Genomic DNA, 26,595 nt, shown 5'->3' on the forward strand with positions numbered 1-26,595 from the left:
GGGGGACAGGGGTCCGGAGAATTCAAGGCTGGCATGCAACCAGCAGGGCTCCTGGCAGGGAAGAAAAGAAGCTGCCACAGCCTACGCCCCAGGAAGCTTCCTCCGGGGGTCTCTGCCTTACTTGCCCGTCGGCGAGCCAGGGAGCCTAGCCGCCCACCATCCTGAAGTCCCGCTCCGGCCAAGTCCACCCCGAGTCCTCGCCCTGCCCTGCCCTCGTCCGGAAGGCCAGCCCCGGCCCGCGGGCCCGCCCCGCCTCCATAGGGTTCCCTTTGGCGGCCCGGTGCCCCACGCCACGCGCCCTGCCCAGCCCCGCCCAGGTCCCCCGAAAGCCCGACCCCGCCCTCGCCCTCGCCCCCCACCCGAAGGCCCCGGCCCCGCCCCTCGGGGGCCGCCGCCTCACCTCGATGATCTCCAGCATCTCCACCCGCGTGATCTTGCCGTCGCCGTCCAGGTCGTACATATTGAAGGCCCAGTTCAGTTTCTGCTCGAAGCTGCCCCTCGAGGTGATGGACAGGGCGCAGATGAACTCTCGGAAGTCGATGGTGCCGTCCCCGTTCTTGTCAAAGGTTCGGAAGGCGTGCTGGGCAAACTTGGAGGCGTCTCCGTAAGGGAAGAACTGCAAACAGAAGGCACAGGTTCAGGTGCCGGGAGGGCCCGAAACCTCAGGCCGGGGCGCGGCCCAGGAAAGCCTAGACCGCGGGCTGCACCGGGCGCTCTTGTGGGCTGTCGTGGGAGGGGGTGTGACCGGCGGGCCTCCTGCCTGGGCCAGCGCTCAAGGCCAAGGGCAGGCGTCCATCAGTGCGTCCTCACTCAGAGGCCTGGCTGTTTCTTGTGGGTGAGGCCGGGGACATGCCTTTGTGGTGGCCAGGCCCTCAAGCCCGCAGCTAGCGTCCCTTATCCGTGGCTTCCCTGGCCGCCCTCCCACAAGAGGAGTAGCAGACTCCTCTCCCCACACGGGATGGTGCTCCATGAACTCCCCTTCTGCCTGTGGATGTCCAGGTTCACTGCCTCGTGGGGCCAGAGCAAGGTTGCCCAGACCTGGTTTTTCCTGCCCCCCTTCCCGGCTTCCCATCCACACTCCCACCATGAGGCTCCAGGGTTTCACTTCTTTTTACAGGGACTTTTCTTTTGTAGAACAGACATTTAAAACCCATTAAAAATAGAACATGACTGGGTTTATTTTTGCAAGATATAAAGAGGTTTCTTTTCAGAGCCAACAGTTGGCAAGAGTGCCGTAGGGAGACAAAGAATGGACCCAGGAAGGAAAGGAAGGGCAGACCCCAGAGGAGGTAAGACCATGGGCAGTGAGGCAGGGGTGTCGGCCCCCCTGATACGAGTCTAGGCCAGTCACAAACAGCAGGCAGTTCTGTCGCTTGACCCTCTGTCCCAGCAAAGCTGAAGGACATTCTCTAGGTGGAGGGTGGAAGACAAACCAACCCCAAATCAAATGCAAAAACAAACCATGTGCTGTTTTAAGGCAGAAAGGGTATATACATGTTTCTGGGTGAGCAAATCCAGCAAATACAAACATGAAAGCAGATTTCTGAGGATGCCACTGGTCTCCCTGCTCCTTCCTACGTTTTGCCACTTGTGACTGGAACAGTCTGGCCAGCCTCCATGCAGATGGTCTGCTTCATGCCCACCCGGGACTGTCTCCCTTTGGGAGTTTCTCACTATGCACCCTGCCCTTGCGCCTGCTGCCCTCAAATCCCAAAGGTGGAACATTTCCCTCCAGAAATAAAATAGGTCTTTCCATATAAGATGCAGAGCTGACTGGGGCTTGTATTTCAATGGCACTCACTTCCGGACACTGAGATCTGTTCTGCTTACTATTGTGTGCAAAAAATCACCCAAGGGGCACCTGTGTGGCTCAGTCGGTTAAGCACCTAACTCTCAATATCAGTTCAGGTCATGATCTCATAGTTTGTGAGATGGAGCCCCGCATCAGGCTCTGCGCTGACAGTGTGGAGCCTGCTTGGGATTCTCTCTCTCCTTTGCTGTCTGCTCCAACCCCACTTGCTCTCTCTCTCTCTCAAAATAAATAAACATTAAAATTTTTTTTTAAATCACCCCAAATCAGAGTGGCTTAAAACAACAATTCTTTCATTAATCTCAGAAAATAAAGATTTGACAACCACTTCTTTTTTAAGCCACCAACTTATCTTTCTGAGGCTATGGAGGACAACTTTATCCTTTGCCCCCTCATCCCCTACACACATTATGTCTCCTATCCTTCGTTTTTCATGATTCATCAAAATCCACTGAGGCCTTTTTCTGGCCCAGCCCTGTCTTTGGTACTGGGAAAGCAGAGATCAGCACCTCACTGTCCCCAGGCTCTGGTATTTTGCAGTTAAGGGGGGAACTGAAAATGAAGGTCATGTTATCAGAAAAGGACTACAACAGAAGAAGGAACAAGACATTCCTAATGCTAACGAGCATGTGGTTACTTTCAAGAGGGGCGCCTGGGTGGCTCAGTTGAGCATCCAACTTTGGCTTAGATCATGATCTCACAGTTCGTGGGTTCGAGCCCCCGCATTGGGCTCTGTGCTGACAGCTTGGAGTCTGGAGCCTGCTTCGGATTCTGTGTGTCTCTCTCTCTGCCCCTCCCCTGCTCACACTCTGTCTCTCTCTGTCTCTCAGAAATAAAATGTTACATATATATTAAAAAAAAGACTGTGTGGTTGGTTTCAAGATGGAGAGTTAAGACAGAAAGGCTCCTGTCCTCTGTCACGGGCTCAGCCTGTTTTCTCTCCACCCCCCAATGCCATTAGAGGCATCGTAGATACCTGAGGATGGGCTGCCAGGTGCTGACTTTTGAACTTGACCTTGACAATTTCTAAATAGGTAAGTTTGAGCCACATGTGCTCTGAACTGTTTGTTGACTTAATGATGCTTCTGACACCAAATGTGTGGGCTTTGTTTTGGTTTAGTTTGGTTTTTGGTTTTTCCCTACCAGCAGCCAATTCTCCAATTTTCTGGACATTAACCTGGTCCAGTTGAATTTAGTTCAATTCTGACACTAACCCCTGGGGAGTCAGTGCAGACCCCACAGGTGAGTCAGGGTTCAGTCCCACAAGACTGCACCCACTTCAGATGCCAGTGGCATGTCCCCTGCTGCCACCTGTAGTTCTGATAGACCTGATGTCAACTCAGGGGGATCCCACAATGCCCTCCTTCAATAATTTGCTGGAACAACTCACAGACTTAAGGAAGGCATTTTACTTACTATTACCAGTTTATTTTAAAGGCCACAAGTCAGGAACAGCCTGGGGGAAGAGATGTATAGGGCAAGGGGCGAAGGCACGAGGAGGGAGTGCAGAACCCTCTCCGGGCATGCCACCTGTCCAGCACCTCAGCGTATTCACCAACTTCTCAGGCCTGTAGTTTAAGGGTTTTCATGGAAGCCTCATTACATAGGTGCAGTTCATTCAATCATAGGTCAATGAAGATTCAGTTCCATCTCCAGCCCTTCTCCTTTCCCCAGAGGTAGGGTGAGGGCTGGACTACAAGTTTCAATCTTCTAATTATGCCTGGGTCTTTCTGGTGACCAGCTCCCATCCTGAAGCTGTCTAGGGGCCCCAGACAGCAGTCATGTTATTAGCATACAAAGGCACTGTTTTCACTCCAGAGATTCCAAGGGTCTTAGAAGAAGCTCTTGTGTCAGGAACTGGGAACGAAGACCAATTATGTATTTCTTATTATATCACATGTGCCGTGTGCATGAGTGTTCTTCACCCCTTTCTGCTCTTTGCTGATGTGTTTGCCTTGTGGTCAGGAGTCTTGGGCAGAGCTGGTACCTGTGAAATGGCCTAAGAGCAGAGCGGAGTGAGCAGATTCCCACTCTCCTTAGTGCTGTGTATCCACCAGGCTTTCTATATGCAGTGACTTGAGACCACTGCGTATTTTTCAACATCTGTGTGGGTTTCTGGAAGTGAAAGGCTTTAACTATCACTTCTCATAGCATACTTTAAAGTGAAGGGGTATCTGAGAGTTTTTATCTAAAAATAGCTGAGAACTTGAGGTCAGTATATTAAAAATTAATTCAGATCTGAAAATTCTTGAGGAAAAAATCGATTGGGCTATAAAAGTTACATGAGCCTTGCAGAAGGCCTATTTACTGACTTTTAGAGCCAATGCGTTCACTTCAGAAGAACTGAGCGTGTGCCCAGGACCCCTCACGTATCTGGACGGTTTGTTCCCTTTGGAAAATTCATCCTATCGTGTTCTGAGAGCTTTGAGTTTTTCTAATCAGGGGAATGCTCTTTCTTTTGATGAAATGATTCAACTCTGGATGCATCATCACTGGAAAAGCAAAGCCATACTCTTCAATCTCTTTGGGAAGAGATCAGGGTCTGGAACTCATATTCACTTCTGGACTATGATAGTACCTGAGAAATGTAAGTATTTTTTGCATATTGTTGCTTGCAATGTGTTTTATTTTTTAAAGTCAATGTGTTTTGCTTGACCAACTGTATTATATGGTGATGTGGAAATAATTTTCAGTGGCATGAATAATCTACAAGTTTCTTTATATAATAGATAAAAAACTTTGAGGTTAAAAATTATATATAATGTATGAATATAATAATATTTATATAACATAGACATATATTTTATATATCTAAATATATAAAATATACTAAATAAATATATTTCACTTGTATCTTAGTCCATTCAGGCGGCTATAATAAAATGTCACAGACTAGATGGCTTATAAACAGAAATTTATTTCCACAGTTCTGGAAGACAAAGTCCAACATCAGGGTCAGTCTCTGGTGAAGGCCCTCTTCTGGCCGCACACTGCCAACTTCTTGCTTTGTCCTCATGGGAGGAAAGACAAGGGAACTGTGTGGGGTCTCTTTTATAAGGGCACTAATCCCATTCATGAGGGCTCCACCCTCATGACCTAAGCTCCTTGCAAAGGCCCACCTCCTTATAGCATCACCTTGGGCACTAGGTTTCAACATATGAATTTGTGGAGGGACACAAATATTTAGTCCATAGCAATTTGTTAGCAAGAAGATGACTCTAGCTGTGAGAAATTTCACACCTGTGTTAGATGATTGAATATAGCCAGGCTTTGATGAATTTCTAGTGTCTGTTTTATGTCTATATACATACACGCTTAGTTTTTCTACTTTTGGTCACAAATTTTATATCGAGTATATCTTGCATTTCCATTAAAAGAAGAAAACCATCTGGGAAGCAGCTGCAGATGGTCAGTTGATCCCCACTGACTGAATCAGATACTGGAGTCCTTCCGGTGACTTTGGGAATTGTGTGCTATGGCTCTTGGAGGCTACACTGGTGAGGCCTGGCACCTCAGGTTAGCCTGCCCTCCTGAGGGTGCTTGAGAGAAGGTTTGTCTTTGGAGAGCGGGGTTTGGGGGTGGAGCAGGGCCTGATTCAGCTGCTGGCCGCAGAGCCCTAGACTCCATCCTGAGGGTGGGAATTGCACTGTCAGCTCCAGTTTGGACAAGGCGTCTTTGGGGGTGGAGGTGATCAGGCCAGTCCCCCAGGCAGGTGGAGGACGATGGCTGGCCAGAATGGTTCACCGGACAGCGGCAATTTCTTCAGGGACCCTGGAGCTCCCTTCCCCAGGTCCAGTGCTTCCCCTTGCCAGCCCACAGCCCTTTTGCTCTGACACTTAGGGGCTCCAAGCTTACTAGTGGGAGACTGGTAGAAGGTGGGGGGCAGAAAGGGCCCTCTGTCCCCGGCTACTTCCAGCCCTGCTGGTGAGACTCTGACCTCAAGATCAGTCTGTACACTAAGCTGTCCCTGTCATACCACAGGGGCAGTCCTTTGCCCCAGTTGCGCTCTGAGAAAGCTCTAGATGTTGCTGGCCTATGGTGGGACCAGGACCCAGCTACCACGTGTAGCATGATACCCACAGGAAAATGTCACCATTTCTGCTCTCTTCCTGCTGAATGACAAGGAGGAGGAGCATGTTTTTGTCCTATGGCATTGGTATTCCCCTGGACTGATTTCTGGAAGTTCCTGAGATCAGTTTTCTGGACCACACATCCTCCTTTCCTGTTGACTTCCCCTCCCAGGATGCCTGGAAATGAGGGCTGCCATTGTACTGGCCACCAGATTGTGGGGAGCTGCTGCAAAGGAGAGCTGCACCCACTGTGTCTTCTTTCTTGGTGGGGGGGAGCAGAAAGACCAGGACCCCTCCACTTGGACACCCAGCAGAGCCCAGACAGGTGGGCACAGTCTGATAGCAGGGGCTGTCTGTCTTCAGGGCTGGGTCACAAGGAAGCTCACAGGGCCCACTCTTCCACTGTGGAGGAGAGCAGCCCAGAGAACACCTTCTCCTCATTCAGTGATTCCTCTTCAGGGAGGTCCTGATGGGTCAAGACTTCCTCTGCTTGTCTTCTCGTGCAACCTCTCTGGTGGACATTCCATTTGGAGGATTGAATATAGCTTATCCCCTTCTCTCCCTTCTACCTCCACCAGAGACCTGTCACCTCCCATCAGATTCTGGCCACAGTCCCCTAATTGCCGCTGGTCTCCTCAAGGTCGAACACCTGAGCAGCACTGATCTTCCTACAGTGTGGCTCTGATTGTGTCATTTCTCTTCACAGAAACACCTAGGGCTTCCATATCTGACCCAATAGGTGCCTTCGATCCTGCGTGTCCTGCTTTGGGCTCTGCTCTCCAGAGGCTCACATTTGCAGAGTTGAATTCTGAACTTGGAACCCTGCTGTTGGTACGCTTCATGGTTGCCCCAACCTGCAAGCACGTCTCTCTCATCCCTCTGTTTTCTGCCTCTGCACCCCGGCTGTGTTCCCAGGTGCCACCACACATACCCCCTGCTTCCATATTTTATATGCCTTCCTCTGCATCCCATCTCATCCTGGCCCAATGGAGAAATCCCACCTTTTCTTTACATCCTGCTCAGATGCCCTGCCTCTGTGGAAACTTCATGACTGGACTGAATCTCTCCCTCTGCTTGTGCTTCACTGATTTCTAGATGAGTTTTCCCAAACCCTCTGTTGTAGGCCCTGGTCTGCACCTGCTGTGTCCCTCCTGGCATGGGAGTCCCGGAAGGGCAGCCACCACATGTGTATTGTGGGCCTGTAGCGGTGCTTAGCGCCTCCTGAGAAGGGCCCAATTCCAGCGAGCACAGGCACTGCGGTCTCACACATCTTTGTACCTGCATTTATGTCACTCTTGCATCTGTGAAATGGGGGTGCTGAGTTAACTAAATGCTTTCACGCTCCTGTGAGGGCAGGCAGAGTTTCCTGCCACAACCGAACAGTAGTGAAAACCGAACAATAGTGAAAACAGTAGTGAAAAATCAACTCGTCAAATGTCAGTGCTCTGTTCCTAGAATTCCCTATCTCCCTTTGCTGCTCAATTTTTTCTCCAAAAAGCTGACCACCATACAACATATTTCAATTAGTTATTCGATGTCTTTCTTTCTCCGTGAGAAATGTGAACTCCGTGAGGGCAGAGAGCTTTGGCTGCTTTGCTGTTTTGTTCCTTGCCTAATCTCTGTCTAGCCGTGATCAATGACTTAGCGAATGAAAGAGTGAACCAATTTCTTTTTTAAAATTTATTTATTTTGAGAGAGAGAGAGAGAGAGAGAGAGAGAGAGAGAGAGATAGGGGGAGGGGCAGACAGAGAGGGAGAGAGAGTATCCCAAGCAGACTCTGCACTGGAGCGGGGCTCCAGCTCACAAACTGACATATTATCTGAGCCAAAATCAAGGTGCCAGAACTGATGCTGCCCTGCCTAATAACTGCACTGCAGGGTTGCAACTGGTGACACGTTCGCTGTCTCCTGGGATCCTCAAGACAATCCAAAGGGATGATTTGGTTCTTTTTCACTTTTCCTTGGTAACAGAGAAGTGGGTTTTTAGGCAGAGGTTCAGCACTGTCATTCCTACTTATTAGGGGATTATTTATTTGACATCAGTTACTAAACTGTAAATCCCCAGAGTGCAAAGCCTGTTTGTTGTATCCACAGCACATACCACGGGTCTGCAGATGACAGGTGCAAAATACAATCTTGTTGAATGACCAAGTGAAAGAAACACTTGTAGTGCCAACTAGAGGTGTTCAAGCACTGCTGCTGAAAACAGCCACCACTCGTTGGACATTTATTAAAATCTAGCCAGCTCTGTCCTCTAGAACTTCTTGTGAGGATAACAATATTCAACAACTGCACTGCCCAAAATGATAACTACTAGCCATATGGGTCAACCACCGTGAGGTGCTGGGAATAAAATTTTAAAAAGACACTGGGGCACCTGGGTGGCTCAGTCAGTTGAGCATCTGACTTCGGCTCAGCTCATGATCTCACAGCTCTCTCACAGCTCGTGGGTTTGAGCCCTGCATCGGGCTCTGTGCTGACAGTTCAGAGCCTGGAGCCTGCTTCAGGTTCTGTGTCTCCTTCTCTGTGCCTCCCGCGTTCATGCTCTCTCTCTCTTTTTCAAAAATAAATATTAAAACAAATTTTTTTTAATGTAAAAAGACAGAGCATTGAGGGCATTGGGGGAAGAAACCTTTGAAATGTTACTAGTGTAACCAACAAACTGCATGTTTTAATATTATTTAACATACGTATCAATTTAGGTAGCGATGTGTGGCAACTGGCTTCTGTATTGAGTGAGTAGCATGATCTATGCTATGTCATAAGCTCTCACAATACCCTTGTCAAGCAGTAATCCTCAGCTCCACTTCATGGACAAGGAAACATGGGCTCAGAAAGGTCCAGCAGACCCCTAAGTTAATTCTCTTTCCACTGTGTCAGCCTGCTGCAAGTTTATGCAAAGGAGCAGTAAGAAATGTACACATCTTCCCAGAATAAGAACATCCAAAACAGAAGGTAGAAAGGTCAGGGACAGATTGTCATCTATGTCAACATTTGTTGGAACGCTTTCATGATTATCATACAGCACTGGAATGAGCTCAGTTCTAATACTTCTTATGCGTGTTACTTCATTCGGTTCTTATAGCAAAACTTGCCATCATAAACTCTGTGTGGACCAGGACACAAGCTTGAAAGTTGCAGGCATTTGTCCCAGGTTCCTAGCAGAATGTGACAGGTGGATCTGGTCATTTCTGCTATATCTTGCTGTTTCTCTTTGTCAAGCTGAGGAAATAAACCTAAATCCACATTTATGAAGCAACCGTATTTGTTGCATTATGTAATTCTTTGCTACCTTCCATGTATGGGCCTCAATCCCTGGCAGTGGGTATTTGTCGCCACCTTCTGATAGCATGTGTGTACTGCATGGAAATTACTAAAAGGATGCTGAGGGATATTTTTAGGACTCATTCTTTAACTCAGCATTTACTGAGCAGTTACTCTGTGTCAAGTGTTGTGTTAGATACTGAATAAAATATTAAAAAAGACCTAGAGCATTAAGGATAATAGAGGAAATAGATATGAAGCAAACAACTACATAAATAAGTGTAAAATTACACTTTGATCCATCACAAATGTATAGAGCCACAGCCACTAATGGGGATGGTCTTATGAGTTTGAAAGTTAACCAAAAACTTACTGCATGGTCCTCTCCCTGCACCCTAATATGCAGGCTTCTGCCAATTCATTGTTTCTTATTCATAGTTTAGGAATAGTCTCAGAGTCTGAAACTTTCCGGGATTTCACAAACCTGGATTGTACCCAACTGTACTACACAGCCTTCCTCTGAACCAACCAACGTGCCAAAGAAAATCCCAGGAAATCCTTGAGGACTGACTTTCCTCAGAAAGACAGAAAGAAACTCTCCATCCATTAATCAGCTTGCTCCAAAGCCACCAGAGGCTTTTCCCTGCAGATAGAGGGCCAAAGCCCTGCATTTCTTTTCAATATTCAGTTGTGAATATTAAAAGGTTTGTTTCTTTTAATAAGTGGTGAATGAGCCCCAGACACTTCGTGCTGAATATGCATGGTGTCATTCGCCTCTGCAACCCCAGGGCCCCTCCGAGTATGGCACAGAAGGCTCTTTGGTGGCCGTATTAAGAAATAGCCTCCGAACACTGTGCTTCCAGTCCCTCGGGCAGTCTTTCCTCTGAACCCTCCACTCCAGTCCTTTGCACTCTTTTGCTGCCTGCACATCTCATCCTTCCAGAAGCTGTGCTGAGTGCAGAGAAAGCACTGCAACATTTCCCATGAGAACCTCGCCCTCTCCCAGTGGACACTGGTGCCTGCCTCAATGTAAAGGAGGATGCAGGTCTCCTGGAGGCTCCCCCGCCCGACGTTCAGGTTGAGGGAGGTTTTACAGCACAGCCGTGGCCCACTGTGACGGCTGATATGCCGTGTCAAGAGTGGTTGGCGGCAGAGCCGCTGGGGAGGACAGACTCTTCAGGGCTCTGCTCAGCTCCCGGCTGATGCTGATCAGTTCTCAGGCCTCAGAACAGATTTCTGCCCATTAGTCTGCCTGAAATAGAGCTCAGGATGGGATCAAAGAGCACAAGAATATTCTTGGATGCTCCACCGCTCACAGTCTTGGAGAGGTCGGCCATTCAATCTCTCATAGGACACCATCCCTTTAAAAATGTCCTCACTCAGGTCAATTCTGTTTTCCTTTGTTCGCAGCTGTCAGAAGCCTATGTTCTCTGGCTAATGTACCCACAAACACAATCCCCTCCCCAAGGGTGGAGTCTTCTTCACTTCCCCCACCCCCGAAATAGGGCTACTCTACCTCAGGTCATTTGCCCTCACCTCTGCTGGAATGAGCCAGAGGCTTCTAGCCTCCTGTGGATCCCTGGCTCAGTGCCCACCTCTCCAGGCCTTGCCAAGCGGCTACCTTTTCATGAGGGTCTATCAGGGATCAAGGCCCTAAGACCTTTTTCATATGCTACCTCAGCTGGTTCTTCACCAAGTTTAGGACTTGAGGGGCATTATTGTGGGTTAGGTCATATCACTAAGGGGAGGTGGGCTGGTCTAGGCACACGGGCTCTGTCTGAGGAATGCCGCCTGTCTGCAGAGCTGCCGAATCTGCCCAGCCTTCAACTCCGAGCTACGATCCACCTCCTCACCAGGATCCAGAAAGGTTCTGCCTCTCTCTTCCCAGCCCTCCTCTTCTTAATCCCCACACAGTGCTCCCCCTGCCTTGTGCTGTGCTCACAGGAGCCCTGCCTTCCTGTTGTGGTCCTCAGCAGGACTGGGCCAGGCCACAGCAGGCCTGTGGGAAGGAGGGCACCCACAAGAGACAAAAGCGGTAAACATGCTACCCCTCACATAGGTTCCACACTTACCCTTGCCTCCCCAGGAAGCAGAAGGGACCTGGTGGGATTTCTGAGACCTACGCAGAGCTACTCACTCTCAGGGCAGACAGATGGGGGCTATGGCCCCTGACCCTGGGGTGGGTGCTGCTGTGGAAAGAAGGAGATGTGCCAACCAAGCCCAAGGATTTCCTCGACCCTGGCTGAGGCCCAGCACCATCCTTTCCCCCCAGGGCTGCAGGTGTGGGCTCCTGAAGGAAAGCAGGACCCACCACAGCTAATGAGAGGCAGAGGTGGGATGCAAACCCAGTTCTGTCTGACTGTGTGATGTTGGACACCTGTTAACCCATCTGAGACTCAGTCTCCTCATCCACCAAATGGGGCAACAGTGATCAATTCCTATTGTGTAGGATTGTTGTAAGATTTACTGGAGATGACAGATGTGGAAGGTGCCTGAGGTCACAAGGAGCTGGGACCCTGGATATTGGAGGGTCCCTCCTCCCTTTTCCCCTCAAGGCTGCTGTGATATATCCCATACCCTGATGCACCCAGGTGAGCAGGTGGTTCATAGTCGGGTCTCAGTGCACACCCCCCAGACTGCTGGCCCAACTGGTGCCAACTTGGTGTTTGGTATTTAGGCTCCTCACATTCATGTAACCTCACCCAGGACTAGGATCCTTGCCTCCTGGGCTGCCTCACCAGCCCACATTCTCTGCCTCCAGTTCAACTGCTCCCTCCCACCCACTCCCAGGGCTCTGTAGTCCCTCCTGCCCACAGTTCTGGAGAGAACCTCTTACACCCACTTAGTCATGTCCACTTCCTGTACACACCAGTTACATCTAATTGTTCCCACAAGAAGCAGCAGGATTATCCCCAGGTCTCTGGGCCTTTCCAGGTCTGGTCCTTGCTGCCTGTCCAATGTCTGCTCCACCGGGGCCTTGCTGGGTTCTCCAGCTGCCATCCTATTGTTTCGTCATCCGAAATGCTCCTTTTTTGCCCTGGCCCAGTCAACACCTGTTTGTCCTCAGACCTGGATTCAGTCTTCATTTTCCTTAGGAAAGACTTCTCTGAACCTAGGTCAGAATCCTCCATTAGGTACATGCACATCAACTGAGATCCGTGGTAACCATCATCCTGTGTTCATGGGATTGTTTGATTAATAACTTTCTCCCCTAGTGAACTGTAAGCTAAATGGGGCAGGGAATGGCCTGGTTTTTCCCAACGGCTATAATCCCTGGTGCCTAGTATGGGGCCAGGCGCACAGAAGGTGTTCAGTAAGTATCTGTTGAATGACCTAGAGACTCAGCACAGCGGGGTCTTTTTCGAGCCTCCAGAGACAGCGGTAAATGCATACAATGACCAGTAAAAGGGCTGAAATATGTTCTGAAGATTGTTTTAAGGCAGCTATGCTAAAGAAGGCTCACCATTTGGCCTTAAAACATGTCACTGCCATTACTACTTTGGCTGATGATTCATGACAGTATGAATCATCCCCAGAGAAGTTCACGTACCTGGTCACGTGGATGGGAAGAGGAGAGAGACACTTCCCCTTAATTAGAAATGGGGAGTCCAAAAGCTGTTTTCTGCCAACGTGTTCATTCAACAGATACTCACAAAAGCCTAATTGGTGCCAGGCTCTATGCTGAGCTGTGTGGGCAGGAGGGAGGCTGAGGAGAGGCAACAAAGAATCAGAGTAAAATAGAAGAACTGGTCTCTGCCCCAGAGCAGAAAATGAAAGGTAGATGCAGCCCAGAGAGTGAGCTGCCTTCCACACATAGGCTCTCTGGGAGGAGGTTAAAACACACTCACCCCACGCCACCCCCAGATCCTGAGGTCACTTCTGAAAGCTGCCTCTTCACTTGTCCTCCGGGTGACAATATCCATTTTCTGCAGTCATGGCTCCTTCAGGGCTCCAGGCTTTATTACAAGGCAACCACTAATTACTCCTGGTTCCTGTATAACTCCATCTATTTGAGAAGAAAATTAGTCCTGAGCTAAATTTCTAGAGAAGGGGGCTTTGCCTCTTGGGTCAGCGGAAGCAATTTTTACCTATGTCCTAGACCAGGTTCTTCTGTTTGCATTTTGACCCTGTTACACTGTCCCGAGAAGGTCAAGAACTCCCAGAGAAGTTCTGTTACTTTTTTATAGAGAAAAACACTCAGGCAGCAGAAATCCAGATTCTTCACTAATCTTCAGACCTCCTTTGTTTTAGAATTATCGCTAAGAGAAAAGCCCAAATAACTTCTACTTTAAGAGAAATGTTATGCTTTGCCCTTTCTTATATCAAATTACGATCTGGTATACTGTAGGTGCTTTATAAATGCTTAAGATGGATAAAGGAAGCAACCTGCTGCAGAGGAAAGGATGCTGGGTTGAGTGACAAGGTATCTGGGTGTGACTAAAGCTAAGCCATTCTGTCTCTTAAGACTTCCATTTTCCTTTAAATAATATAAAATGAGGCAATAAATCAGATAAGCTTCAAAATTCCTTTTAGCTGTACTATTTATTTTTCTGATTCTGGAAGTAAAATCTCAAAAAAAAAAAAAAAGAAAAGAATGAATTTGACAAACAAATGGTACTTTCATGATTTTGCACTTGTTGTTAACCAAAGCACCTGTCCTATCATTCCCTTGTGTTTGTATGTCTTAATTACAGGATCAAATTTGAAGGGTGAATATATCCACATCTATACCTGCATTGGTAGCAATATCTATGTATTTGTATCTCTACCTCAATAACTCTGCTCCTATATCTATAGATATCTATATCTCCATATCTAGATCATACCTCCATCTGTATAACATCTCTCCTTATCTCTATCTATCTCTATCTCCTTCTCTATATATTTATTTCTATTTCTACCCCTTTGTCATATCTCCACCTCTATTTCTGTTGAAAGTTTCACGGAGCCTGATGGATACTCACTGGTTACTCAGACTTTAAAAAATCAAATGAACTCTCTCTACTTCAGTCTAATATCCCATTCACATTACAAATTGGATCAATGACATCTTGATTTGGGGCAAGGGGGTTCCTCTAGTACTTCTCTTGCTGATTAATCTTGAGCCACCAACATAAATCAGTCCACTGTTAGCATTTATTACAAAATAGGAGATCACCAATAGTAAATTACACTCTGGAAACTGCCATGGATTTCCATCTAAAGGCAATCTGTCAAGATTAGAGAGAAGATTGTTTTATCAATTTAAAAAGGAGCTCATCTTTGAAACTAGAGAAGGGGTGAGGATCTTTGAAGGTGTTTGAGAGAAGGCTGGTTGCCATGGGGAAAACTGGAAAGGGACCCCTCACTTGGTATTCTCTTCGATTACTCCCACTGAAGTGGGTACAGCAGATTTTCCAACTGGTTCTGAAACTGGTTATTTGTTTCATTTCCCCTACTCCTAGAATAAAGTGATCTGCTCAAGATCAATTCCCATTTCACCCTACATTCAACTCACTTCACAAGGTCATGGTGACAGTGACAAGAATGTTCAGCCTGACTGCATCTCAATTAGAACCCTACTGGCATGCCATAGGCCACCAGTCTGCAGCCCTGGAGAGAGAGCTGTCTACAATACAGTGGGTGACAGCAACAGTAGCCCGAGCGAGGGGAGCTCTGTCTTCAGAAGCTGAAGTTTGTAAGAAATGAATATATACAGGGCCACTGCCTCAGAGGATGTACCCTTCATTTCCTGGAAAGGAGGAATCTTCCCACCTACTCTAAGATGGTCCCCCAAATTTATTACTGTCCCCCATTACTGACACATCTATAGCTGCTACCCCATCATTTCAGTCCCATGTACTCCCATCACTGCCACCTGAGGGATAGGAAAAGGTCTGGCTGCAACAAGACACACAAAGGAGATACATCCTGCAGAGAAGGGAAGGTGCCATGTGGGGGTGTGAGCTTTGTGCTCAGAGGGGTCTGGAATTGAATACCAGTTCTGCAGTTTACTACATGTGGGACCTTGGGCAAATGGTTTTAAATCTTTTTCAAAGCCTTAGTTTATTCATATGAAAAATGAGCTGGAGGTGGGGGAGTATTGGCTGATGGGCTGGAATCTAACAGGAAGGACACTGGAAATGAGTCAGGATGCCTAGGACTGGGCAGTTCTATTAAAGAGGTGCCGTGAACCTGGGCTCTCTTTCTCTGGATGGGCCCAGTTACGATGCTCTCGGATTAAGATGATGTGTGTAATAACTCCCGCACATAGTACTTGGCCCACCGTAGGCACTCGCAAATGAAAGATGCTGTGATAGTATTATTATTTTGTGTTTTGGCAAGGCTGTGCCCTATATGCACCGAGAGTATGAAGACTGAGGAACACTATAAACATACATATAAAGGAAATGATTTCCTTTTATTTTTTTATGGAAAAAATATATTGATCAATTAGTCAATAATCACCTAGTGTGTGCACCCACCGTGTGCCAGGCGCTGGGTTTGGTGTTGAAAAGGATGCAGAAAAGTGGAAACTGTACCTCGGGAGCTCAGCCTGGTTAGGGCAGCAGACATGGAAGCACACCCAGAGTTCATCAGCAGTGCCCAGCAGCCAAGGGAGCACACAACCAGCGAGGGGGTGGGGTTGTTGGCCCTGCCTTGCAGAAGGTGCAAGATGCATCCTGCGGTCTCTAGGTCGTCTTTTTATTACCTTCAAGCCCATACAAAACCAGCATCAACCAGAGTCCAAATTTGCTCAAAACCGGTAATCCAGCTGAAGCAAAGAATTTTGTAACATGAGAACTACTGCTCCCTTCCAGGGCAGCAGGGCAGGGCACCTCAGAATCCTCCCAGCCCCTTGGCAGAATGAAAAGTCCAGACCTTTCAGCAGATCCTTGCAGAACACTGCCAGCTCTCTACGGTCTAACCTTGCTAAGCCCTAGAGGCCTGACTCCAGGAGGGAGTCCTGTGTACCTCAACCTCCTAGAGGCTGCAACCTGGCTGAGGGACACGTGAAGGTTCATTTAGAAAGACCAAGAGATGCGCCAAGAGCCAGAACTCATGGGCACACACAGCAGGAACATAAAACCCACAAAGGGATGGCCAAGCCCAGGCACCTGACCCCACCATTTCTTATCATCCCTGCAGAGCCTCAGAACAAGGGGTGAGCCAGCCTTTGACTCAGTTTCCTGGGAGGATCCCTCCTCTGCTGTCTCTCTGCCCAAACGCCTGCTCCTGATTTTCCTCTCCCGGGGCGTCCCCCTGGCAAATGTGATCTGATTCTGGGTTCCGTGGTCTAGAAGGACTGATTTAGAGATTAGATTTTCGGGTGCAGGGGAAGTCTCTGGAGGGCTTGCCAGTAGAAGCCGCCGCTAGAATCCTCCCACCCTAATAAGGACAAAGGACAGGAACCACAGCAGTGGGCAATCTGGGCTCCCATGCCAGACCTGGAGCTACTCTTCTTTCTGCTCATGTCCTCCAGGGCATGAGCCTGGTGCAGACAACAGAGTCCAAGTTCCCACTGTGCCTCTTATTGGCTGTCTGACGTTAGGAGAGGGATGTGGCCATCTGGGCCTGTATCCTCCTGTGTAGAATGAGGGAGTTGGCTGTCTGTGAGCCCTGAGCCTTCTATCAACTCCTATGATTCTAAATCTGCCCACTGTCAGCATTATACTAGACAAAATATGCTGATTTAATTAAACGTTTATAGCACTTACTAAGTGCCAGGCATGGTTTAAGCACACTGTCAGTATTTAACAATGTAATCCTCTAATAACCCTCTGCGTAGGTACTATTGCTGGCCCCACTACATAGATGGGTAAACAGTAGCACAGGGATATTATGTTAATTTGTCCAAGATCACATACATAGTTAGTGGCAGAATTTGAATTCGTTTGGCTCTAGAGTTTCTATAGCCACTGAGCTACACATCTCTGATCTAACACAGGAGCACAGACACCAAATCTCAGTCTGCCTCCCCACATACCAGCTGTAGACCATCTGCATCCATGAAGTTAGATGCAGCAAAGAAACCGGGCAGGTGAGGTCTGCATTTCTTCTGAAGCTCCCGATGGGCCAAGTGGCTCAGAGATTGCTTAGGGATTGCAGGCTTTGACCCGAGCCAAGCATTCTTGACTTAACTGCGCAGCACCATCCAGGGTGAAAAACTGCCACATCGACTGTGAGACCCCAACCAAGGGCCTCCTTTCTGTGCTCAGAGTATCCCTGGTAAGCTCCGCACTGCGCTGGGCACTGCAGTGGGTACAGAGCTAACCGGACAGTGTCCTGCTCTCAGTGATGTGAGCCAGGGCTCAGCTTCCATGCTAGTGGGTCTCCTGGTGGTCTTGTTAAAATGCAGATTCTGATTCAGCAGGATTGGGGTAGAGCCCATGGTGTCTGCATATCTAACACGTGATGCAGGAGCTGGTGGTCCACAGACCACACGAAGCAAGAATGGAGGTACCAGCCATGTGGGATTTGAATAAGGAAGCCCGGGCAGGCCTGGGGAGGGGAGGGGAGGTATGCTGGAGGAAGCAGGGTTCTGAGGGTGGCAGGAGGGTACACAGGCACCAGTGTGTTTGTGGGGAGTCAGGGGGCAGCCTATGGGGGGGTGGCGTGGGGAACAGAAACCAAGAGCCAGCATGGGGAGACGCCCAGTGGGTCTACTGAGCCTGCCTAGGATGATTCTGCCAAGTGACAGACAGCAGGCTGGAGGGGGCACTGAGCTGGGCTGAAGAGACTCAGCTGATTTCAGCCCCAAGGAGCCTCCTCCTCCAGCCCTAGATGTCTGCATCAGATGAGGCAGCAGTCCTGGCTCCTGACAGGGAAGCTCTCCTCCCACATTTCCATATTTATCTCTGCAAGGAAAGCAGAGAGCGGCCTTCTCACAGGCTCCCAGGGCTGCCCTCCGCCAGGCTCATGAATAAAGATGCTGAGACTCTCCTGGGAGAGTCCTCCTGGCCTTCCCTAGAGAGAGGGGGGAGCGCAGGGAAGCAGAGGGCAAGGCAGGGCAGGGCAGGAGATGCTGAAAAAGGATGGGTCAGCCAGCCCTAGCTGAGGGAATGGGAAGGAGGCTTGGATCAGGGTAGGGGTCTACAGATGGTACCTGGAACACCAGAAATGTGTCTCCTCTCAGTGCCTCAGTTTCTGTGCCTGTAAATCAAGAGATTGAACAAAATGGCTTAAAGCTCCTCATTCCAGGTCTGACTTTCTGTGATTCTATCATAAAGAAAGGCTGATGCTTTATGACAGCCAAAGGACTCTCCGAGCGCACGGCCTGTTACGAATCCCTTGGAGAGGAGCCTTGTCCAATAGAGAGATACTGTGAGCCACATCCATTATCCAAAATTTTCTAATAACTATTAAAAAAGTTAAGAAAGACAAAATTAATTCTAACATATTTTATTTATACCACTGTATTCAAACACATCAAATTACAACATTTAAACATGTAATCAATATTGACGTGATTAATAAAGTAGTCTACATTTTTTTGGACCAAGTCTTTGACTTTGGTGTGTGTGTGTGTCTTACTTATGGCACATCTCAATTCCCATGGAGGCTGCTCTATGGAACCCTGCAACCCGGGACAGCATGGACGATGCAAATGGGTGTTGAGGCTCCGGCTATAAATGAACTTCAGGAAGATGTATACGTCACTGAGCAAGCGTCCACTTGGTCAGGGAAGCAGAAGGTTATGCATTCACTAGGAAAGCTGTCTCTGAGAACACGTTGTAACCTCTCAGGCCTAGACACTAGTTCTTGGACACACCAGGCTTGTAGGCCAGTGAGGGGCCGCTCTGTGCCTCCTGCTTACGCGTGGAGCTTGGAACGGTTGCACAAATCCATGTTTCCACTGCAAATCCAGGTGTCTAATGCCTCCATACCTTGGTAACATCTTCCATGCCTCTGGAATCTTGGCTGGTATTTCCCCTTCCTGGGTACCATGTACCAGGAAGTGCCAGTCATCACACGGATTTTGTACACTATTTCTGGAATGTTATTCTGAGGAGGAGCTCTCTCTAGCAAGTCCTGACCCCCCCGCAAGAGAAATCAGTATTTTTTTTTTCTTCTCTGAGAAGCGATAGGAGAGGCGGCTTGGCCTAGAGGAATGAGTGAGGGTTCTTGGAGCTCTAATGACCGCCATTAAACCCTAGCTGCACTTCCAAAGTGGCCACGTGGCCTTGAGCTGGACACTTTGTTTCTGAGCCTCAGTTTTCACCAGTATGAAAAGACCAAGCCCATGTATGATTGATGCAATTGCTGACATAAAGCACTTTGTACAATGCCAGATACATACAAGACACTTAAAAATGGCAGCTTCTATCTCTTCCCGCCCTAGGATCATGGGTTCCTTTTTTAAAATATTTTTTTAAGTTTACTTTTATTTATTTTGAGAGAGATAGAAAGCGAGGGGTTCCAGAAAGAGAGGGAGACAAAATCCCAAGGAGGCCCTGTGCTGTCAGTGCAGAGCCCGATGAGGGACTCAAACTCAAAAACTGTGAGACCATGACCTGAGCTGAAATCAAGAGTAGGATGCTTAAGCCACCCTGGTGCCCCAGGATTATGTATTTCTATGTTTTGGAGTGTACTATTTGTGCCATCGCCAACAACAAAGTACTTTTATCCTGGAGAAGTGTGATTTACCATGTGGTGGCTCATACCCATATGCTAGACATTGTTTTAAGTCCTTTTACCTGTTTTAACTTAATTCTCAAGATAGTCCTGAGCTAAGGCTCATAGATGAGGAAACCAAGGCACAGAGAGGTTAAGTAATTTTCTGAAGGTCACACAGTAAATGGCAGAGCTGAGATTTGAACCTAGGAAATCCACCTGCTGAGCCCCATTGCTGACCTCTTTTGTCTTGTGGCTATACCAGAGGTAGGACTCCTTGGGGAGGGGATTTTGACCTTCAGCTCCAAAGGCAAGAACTGCAAACCAGTGCAGAAGCTTTTAGGGCAGCCAAAATGATGACCTGAACCCAGATCCTGCCAAGGCAAATCCCATCAGCAGGTACTTCTGGATTTTTACATTTTGCCTGCCACCTGTTATCAGCCATGCCTGAAGCTTCTCTGCACTTTCTGTTGTGATTCTGTTTTTTAGAGCATTGTTCCCAGCAGACCTCTGAGGTTCCTGGCACTGTAGTGGAGCCCCGACTGTGCTATCTCTGGAGTGTCCTGGAGCCCCTCCTGGAGACCCTTCCCCTCCTGAGGGACACGTGTGGTTGCAGCAGCCAGAGAGGCATGTGATTCCTGGCTCTGCCCAAGGGCGTGTTGCTAAGCAGCTGGTGCACGTTGAGATGTGTGGATGGAAACCCTCATGGGACAAAAACAAACCCTCATGTGTCCAGAGCTGCATGCACGTGTGTGTGTGTGTGTGTGTGTGTGTGTGTGTGTGTGTGTTTGGGGCAGAGCCAAGCCAAAGCAGCACCTTCCTGCAGCAGGAGCCCAGGATGATATGGGAGCAGACTAGTGAGGGGATGGAACTCAATGATCTCCAGCAGGGTGGTCCCCATCTTCTCTGTGGCAGTTGTGCTCCCAGCAAGACAAAACCAAATACACAAAACATCTGTCTTGCCCCTCTCCCAGCACCTACCTGACAACCTTGTTCTTGCTTGGCTAATCCCGGTGTCCAAGCAGAAGCAAAATGAGGGTGTGGGGGGAGGTAAAGGGGCCGTGGGAAGTCTTTGCCTGCGACTCATTTTTCCCACCCATACGTTGCAGGGCATCTTCCCTGGCCTGGGCAATGCCACACATCCCCGTTTTACTTGTTGCTCCTTCCCTGGACTGTTCTCTCTCCTGGTCAAATGCAGTACAAAGCCAGCCTCTCGTCTTGCCATGACTCCTTACACGCTTTATGGGGCCCAGTGCAAAATGAAAAAGTGGGCCCCTTGTTTAAAAATTAAGAATTTCAGGATGCAACGGCAGAGCATTGAACCAAGAACAGGGTCCTTCTCGCCTGGGGCCCTGAGCGGCAACACGGTCACAGCCACGAAGCTGCCCAGAGTGAAGCTGGCCGAGTGTTGTCTCCACATTGCATTAGCATGAGCCAGTACATATGCAGATCTAACCCTTTCTTTCTTTCTTTCTTTCTTTCTTTCTTCTTTCTTTCTTTCTTTCTTTCTTTGAGAGTGGGAGAGGGGCAGAGGGCGAGAGAGAGAATCCCAAGCAGGCTCTACACCCAGCACAGAGCCCGACTCGGGGCTCAATCCGACAACAGTGAGACCATGACCTGAGCTGAGATCAAGAGTCGAACACTTAACTGACTGAGCCACCCAGACACCCCTACCTGACGAAAGTTCTTTGACGCCCTCCCCACCACAGGCTCCCACAACCCATGATTAAAGCCACCCTCCTAGCCAGTCACTGGAGGCCCTTCTGGACCTCTTGGGGCCTGCAAATCGCTCCAGCTTCATTTCCCAACCCACACCTCTGGCACTCTGGGCCTGTACAGATTCCTTGGCAATCCTTCCAAAGTGTTCTTTCATGCTTTGCCCACACTTCTCTCTCTGCCAGGAATATGATTTTTCTCTCTCACTCCTTGTTAGCTCCCATTAGGTCTTTGTCACTCAGTTCACAGGTCACCTCCTCTGAGATGTCCTCCCAGACTAGTCGTTCCTTTGAACCCCACTCTCTCCCATACCTAAGCCCTGCCTGTGTCCATGTGCTCAGGACACTTACTACTCATCATTGTAACCATCTGTTTGTACCCCTGCCACCAACTCTGCTATGAGGTCCTTGAGCGAATGGTCATGCGTGGAACACAATACTCAATAAATCTCTCTTGGCTGACAATGGGTGAAGGTAGCCCCCCACCGTGTCTTTCATATGCAGCTCTTTTCTTACTGTTATATTAAATTAACCAAGAGATATCATTTACATGCTGATTTCTACATTTCTCTCATAATTCTTCTCCAAAGAGTGATCTGTTCAATGTACTGGGAATTAATTGTTGATATTTTTTAAAGTATTTTATTTTTATTTAATGAAAAAAGCAATTTTTTTTTCTGACTCTAAAGATAAAACACATTTGTAACAAAATTAAGAGATAATGATAAGGAGTTATTATCCAAACACCTACCACTCAGAGAGAGCCACTATTAACAGTGAACATTGTCCTAGACGATCATTCACTGATTCAACAAGTATTTACTGAACAATGACTATGCTTCATGCATTCAGGATACAGCGGTGAATCATAACCACAAAAAGCCTTTCCTTCCCTCTGGTCATAGTTTACGTAAGTGCCTATGTACAGTTCTGTGCACACACACACACACACACACACACACACACACAAGCTTGTTGTTTTAACTAGTATTCATTTAGTGCGATTTCCTGAAACTCTTTTTATGCCACTGACTTTTCATGTATGACCCTCTTTTTTATGGTTGATATGTTTCATAATTTGTTTAGCCAGCTCTTAACCCTTAGGGAACTGTTAAAAATTTCATTATTATCCATACTTCAGTGAACTTTTTTTTTTATTCGTCAAATTGTTCTGTCATCTCCCCAAATGGATTGTTGGTAAAAGAGTACACAAATTTTAATTTTGATACATTGCGCCCAGTGACATTCTAATACCTGGTCATCAGAGTGCTGATCTGTTCCACATCTCAGACTGTGCTGGGCGTTAGCACTTTCCCTAGTTTCCCCTCTGATAGAAGAAAAAGTGTTTTGGCATTTCCCTGATTTCTAGTGAGGATGTACATGTCTTTTGTATATATCTTTTGTAATCCCTTTGGGAAAATCATAAGCAAGCTTGATTATAATAGTTTTGTTTTGTTTGTTTCTTTCCTCTGCTACAGAGGTTTACGTTTTTAGGTAAAGTCTGTTGGTATTCTCCTAATTCGCTTCTGGTTTGGGTGTCACTGAAAGGCCTTCCCCACCCTGAGATTCAAGATATTCTTTCTGTTTTCTTCGGATTCAATCTCTCTCTAGCTCTCTCATTTCACTTGGAATGGTCACATTTATTCTGTGACTCTAGCGGCTACACAGGATTTCACGAAGAGTCCATTTCTCTTTGCTGGTGTGAGATGCTGTGCTCAGGCTGAACGCTGGATCTGGCGTGTGGGCCAGTAATTCTCTTTCTGTGGCTGTCAGTCAGCCCATTCTTCATCAACAGCACAGTGCCTTCATTATCGCAAGCGTATAATACACTTTCATAGGTGCCAAGCACCCCCTTCCCTCTTTTTTTTTTTCATTATTAGTGAACATATATTCTCCCAGAGGAACTTCCAAATAATTAGGTCAAGTTGCAAAACAACCAGACAAAGCAAAACCCAGTGAGGTTTTGATCACGATTGCTTGGAGCTGTTGCATTATTTAGGGAGAGCTGGCATCTCTGCAATTCTAAGTCTTCCTATCCAAGAACTTGGAGCGTCCATTTGCTTATTTATGTCTGCCCAAATGATCAGGCTTCTGGAGTGTGAACAGCCATCTCCCTTTCTCGCAGAGCTGTGAGCCCTGAAGCTCTGAACAAATAGATCTTCCTCTGGAGAAACTGCCCCAGCCTAGGTGCTGGTAGGGGTGGCCCAAAAGACCTTTCCTGAGTGAAGTGAAAAGGTGCCAGTTCGCGTGCATGTCCTCGGGTAGACGCTTTATGTAAGCATCTCACTGCATCTTCTGGCCGACTCTGGAGGTGGGTGGTGTTCCTGGTCATGGAAGGAGCTGAGGGTTTGCTCACCTGCCCAAGGCTCAGTAGCTAATGCTCTGGGATTGGGTCCTGGATCTGTCTTTCTCCGAGCCTTTCATTAAGCCACCCTGAGCATGAAAGAACCTAATAACAGCCTGAAAACCCAGCCTGGGGGGTGGGTAAAGACTCAGAGGAGGGAGGCAGGCTGGGTGCCCAGAAAAGAGGCCAGGTGGGGCGGAGACCCAAAGGAAATATAGAGATGGAGACAGGTGGGGATGAGAAAGCTTTGCCTGGCTCTGATCCCCATGTTGAAGGCAGGCATTATTTTTGTCTAGTGGGAACCAGGAGTTTTAAAATACAGACAAGAAAAGAGCGGAGGCTCTGTGACCACGGGGGAGACAGGAGTGAAAGCAGGTGGGGCAGGGGATAGAATGAGGGTGCCAGAAAAGGGCTGAAAGCCGCCGGTGGAGAGAGTCGACTCCTGAGCCCTGGCTCCTCAAAGACCCTGGCAGGGCTGGACACCAGGCAGGAGGCCGGGCTTCCTGTTCAGGTCTGGGGACAGCCTGCCAGCGAAGATCTGTTTTAAAATGTCTACATGCTGTACGTGATACAAAAACAATCTTCAGCCTTCAAAGCAGCTGGTACATTTTCTTAGAGATATGTTTGCCTGCCTACCAGTCTGCTGCCTTGCCGGGCCTCGGTCCGGTCACTTTCAACTATCCAGAGATTTTGATAAATTCTACTGCTGCTGTGAACTACATCCACCAACAAGATCCTCTCTGGAAAGACAGCTGGCATAAAAACTACTTTAAAAATAAATATTGTATATATTATACACTCCTCGTATTTACACTCCCCTCCCTGTTCTACTGAAGTGCCTTCTCTGGCTGACCCTTGTCAACCCAAGGACCTTGGGCATAGTGGTAAGGTCTCTCCTGCGCCCCAGAGGGAAGCAGCCTGCGGGAGGCGCTATGTCACTTTGAATTTCTCTTTTCATGCCAATTAAAAGGAGGTATTGTAGCAAACTGAAACCCACAGCTGAACACTTGGATGATTGCAGTCCTCACAAATCTCTTCTCCCCCTGGAAGAAAATGACTTCCCCACGCCTGCTTTTCATCATCACCCAGGGCACTGATGGTGATTTTTCCTAAAAAGCCATCTTCCTGTCACTTTTCAACATCTCTCCTGCCCCTTCTTGCCCGGACGAAACAGCGTAGCCTCCTGAGCCTGGCATTCAAGGGCTTTCAAAATGGGGACTGCTTTCTCGTCACAACCCTCTCCTCCCTGTGCTATACCCCAGACATGTGTAATTATTTGTTTTCATTCATATCTTCCTATGCTGCCATTGCTAAATGGATAGACAAATATTAGATACCCAATAAGTGTCAGACATGGTGCCAGACCCAGATGGATACAGAAAGAGGTAAGATGTGGCTGTTGTTCTCAACAGCTCACAATCCATTATGCGTCTGCTTACAGTACAGGTTAGAATCTCTCTCCCCGATCTGTGCTTTCTTAACCTTCTATTTATATTTCTCTTAGGGTATTTTATCCTATCAAGGTCTTATTTAATAGCTATGTGTCTGTGTCTGCCCTGCAGATTGGGGTACCTTACCAAGGAGAAAGGCGATCTCTTGTCTACCTTTGTATCCGTCAAAGATTGGAGCAGGGCACATGATAGGTGCCTCCCTGAAAGAATGAATAATTGAATAGGCCCTAGAAGCAATTTCAGGTCTGTCTGCATGTAAATATGGGTGAGTGTGTGAAGTTTGCTCCTCTAACGTCCTGGAGCAACCCTGAGGCTGCCACACAGCAGTGGTGTGGAGAAGGGGGCCCAGTTTGGAGTTGCACGGACCCAGGTTTGCATGCTTCCCATGAAGCTGGTAGTATGCAGCATTGTTGAAATGAGGGTGGGACTGCTGAGGCAGGCCAGGAACAGTAGGCCTGGGACAAAATAGTCCTTTATTGCTTTAACTGCTGCTAAAAACCCTTCTCGGGACTTACTCCATCCTGAGTCTGTGCGGTAAGCAGGCTGGATGCAGTAGGCCCTGGCAATGATCAGACCCAGTTGGAAGCAGGGCTGGCTTCTGAGTGCTATACTTCTTCATCATGTGAATAAATTCATGACTCTTTCCAAAGCCTCTTCTAAGAATCCTAGTGACGCTTCTGGCCAGTGACAGACTTTTCCTGGTGTCCTGGAATTATGACAAATGCCCCAAACTGGGAATCAAAGACATTAACCCCTCATTCTAACTTCACAGAGCTGCTGGCAGTTGGGTTAAGCCATATGCTGATGGGATTGATTACAGGGTGCTAATTTCAGGGGCGCCTGGGTGGCTCAGTCGGTTAAGCATTCTATTTCAGCTCAGTCATGATCTTGTAGTTTGTGAGTTCAAACACCACGTTGGGTTCTGTACTGACAGGTCAAAACCTGGAGCCTGCTTCAGATTCTGTGTCTTCCCCTCTCTCTCTCTGCCTCTCCAAAAATTAAAAAAGAAACAAACAAACAACACACACACACACACACACACACACACAAACACGGTGCTAATTCCAGAACGAGTCCTGCATCCAACCATGGTCTCCAGGTCATCTGAGAGAACCTGTCCCCCTCTCTCTCATGCAGGAAGGGGGTGGGTGAGTGATTCCCCTCCCCGCAGCCAAAGGGGCTCCAAGGGAATTACTGCCAAGGGATGCTGGTTGGCCAAGGAAAGATTGGCCTTTCGTTCCATAGATGGCTACTGTGTGGCCAGTTGTTTAGTGACCCCTGGGTGTTCTGACCAGGGAAGGGAATTGGAGAGACATGATGTGGGGAATGATGCCTAAGTTCATTCATGA

The 26,595-nt window shown here is 48.0% G+C and overlaps 1 protein-coding gene across 3 annotated transcripts in view; it reads right to left on the reverse strand.

The window, feature by feature from the left end:
- VSNL1 (visinin like 1) overlaps positions 1-26,595 on the reverse strand; it is a 98,168-nt gene that overhangs the window by 2,484 nt on the left and 69,089 nt on the right. For all 3 annotated transcript variants that reach the window (XM_047851360.1, XM_047851359.1, XM_047851358.1), the window contains exon 3: positions 401-616. In XM_047851360.1, the coding sequence (XP_047707316.1) occupies positions 401-616 (216 nt within the window). The remainder of the gene's footprint in view (positions 1-400; positions 617-26,595) is intronic.

This window comes from Prionailurus viverrinus, chromosome A3, assembly GCF_022837055.1.
Source record: "Prionailurus viverrinus isolate Anna chromosome A3, UM_Priviv_1.0, whole genome shotgun sequence".
Taxonomy (NCBI): domain Eukaryota; kingdom Metazoa; phylum Chordata; class Mammalia; order Carnivora; family Felidae; genus Prionailurus; species Prionailurus viverrinus.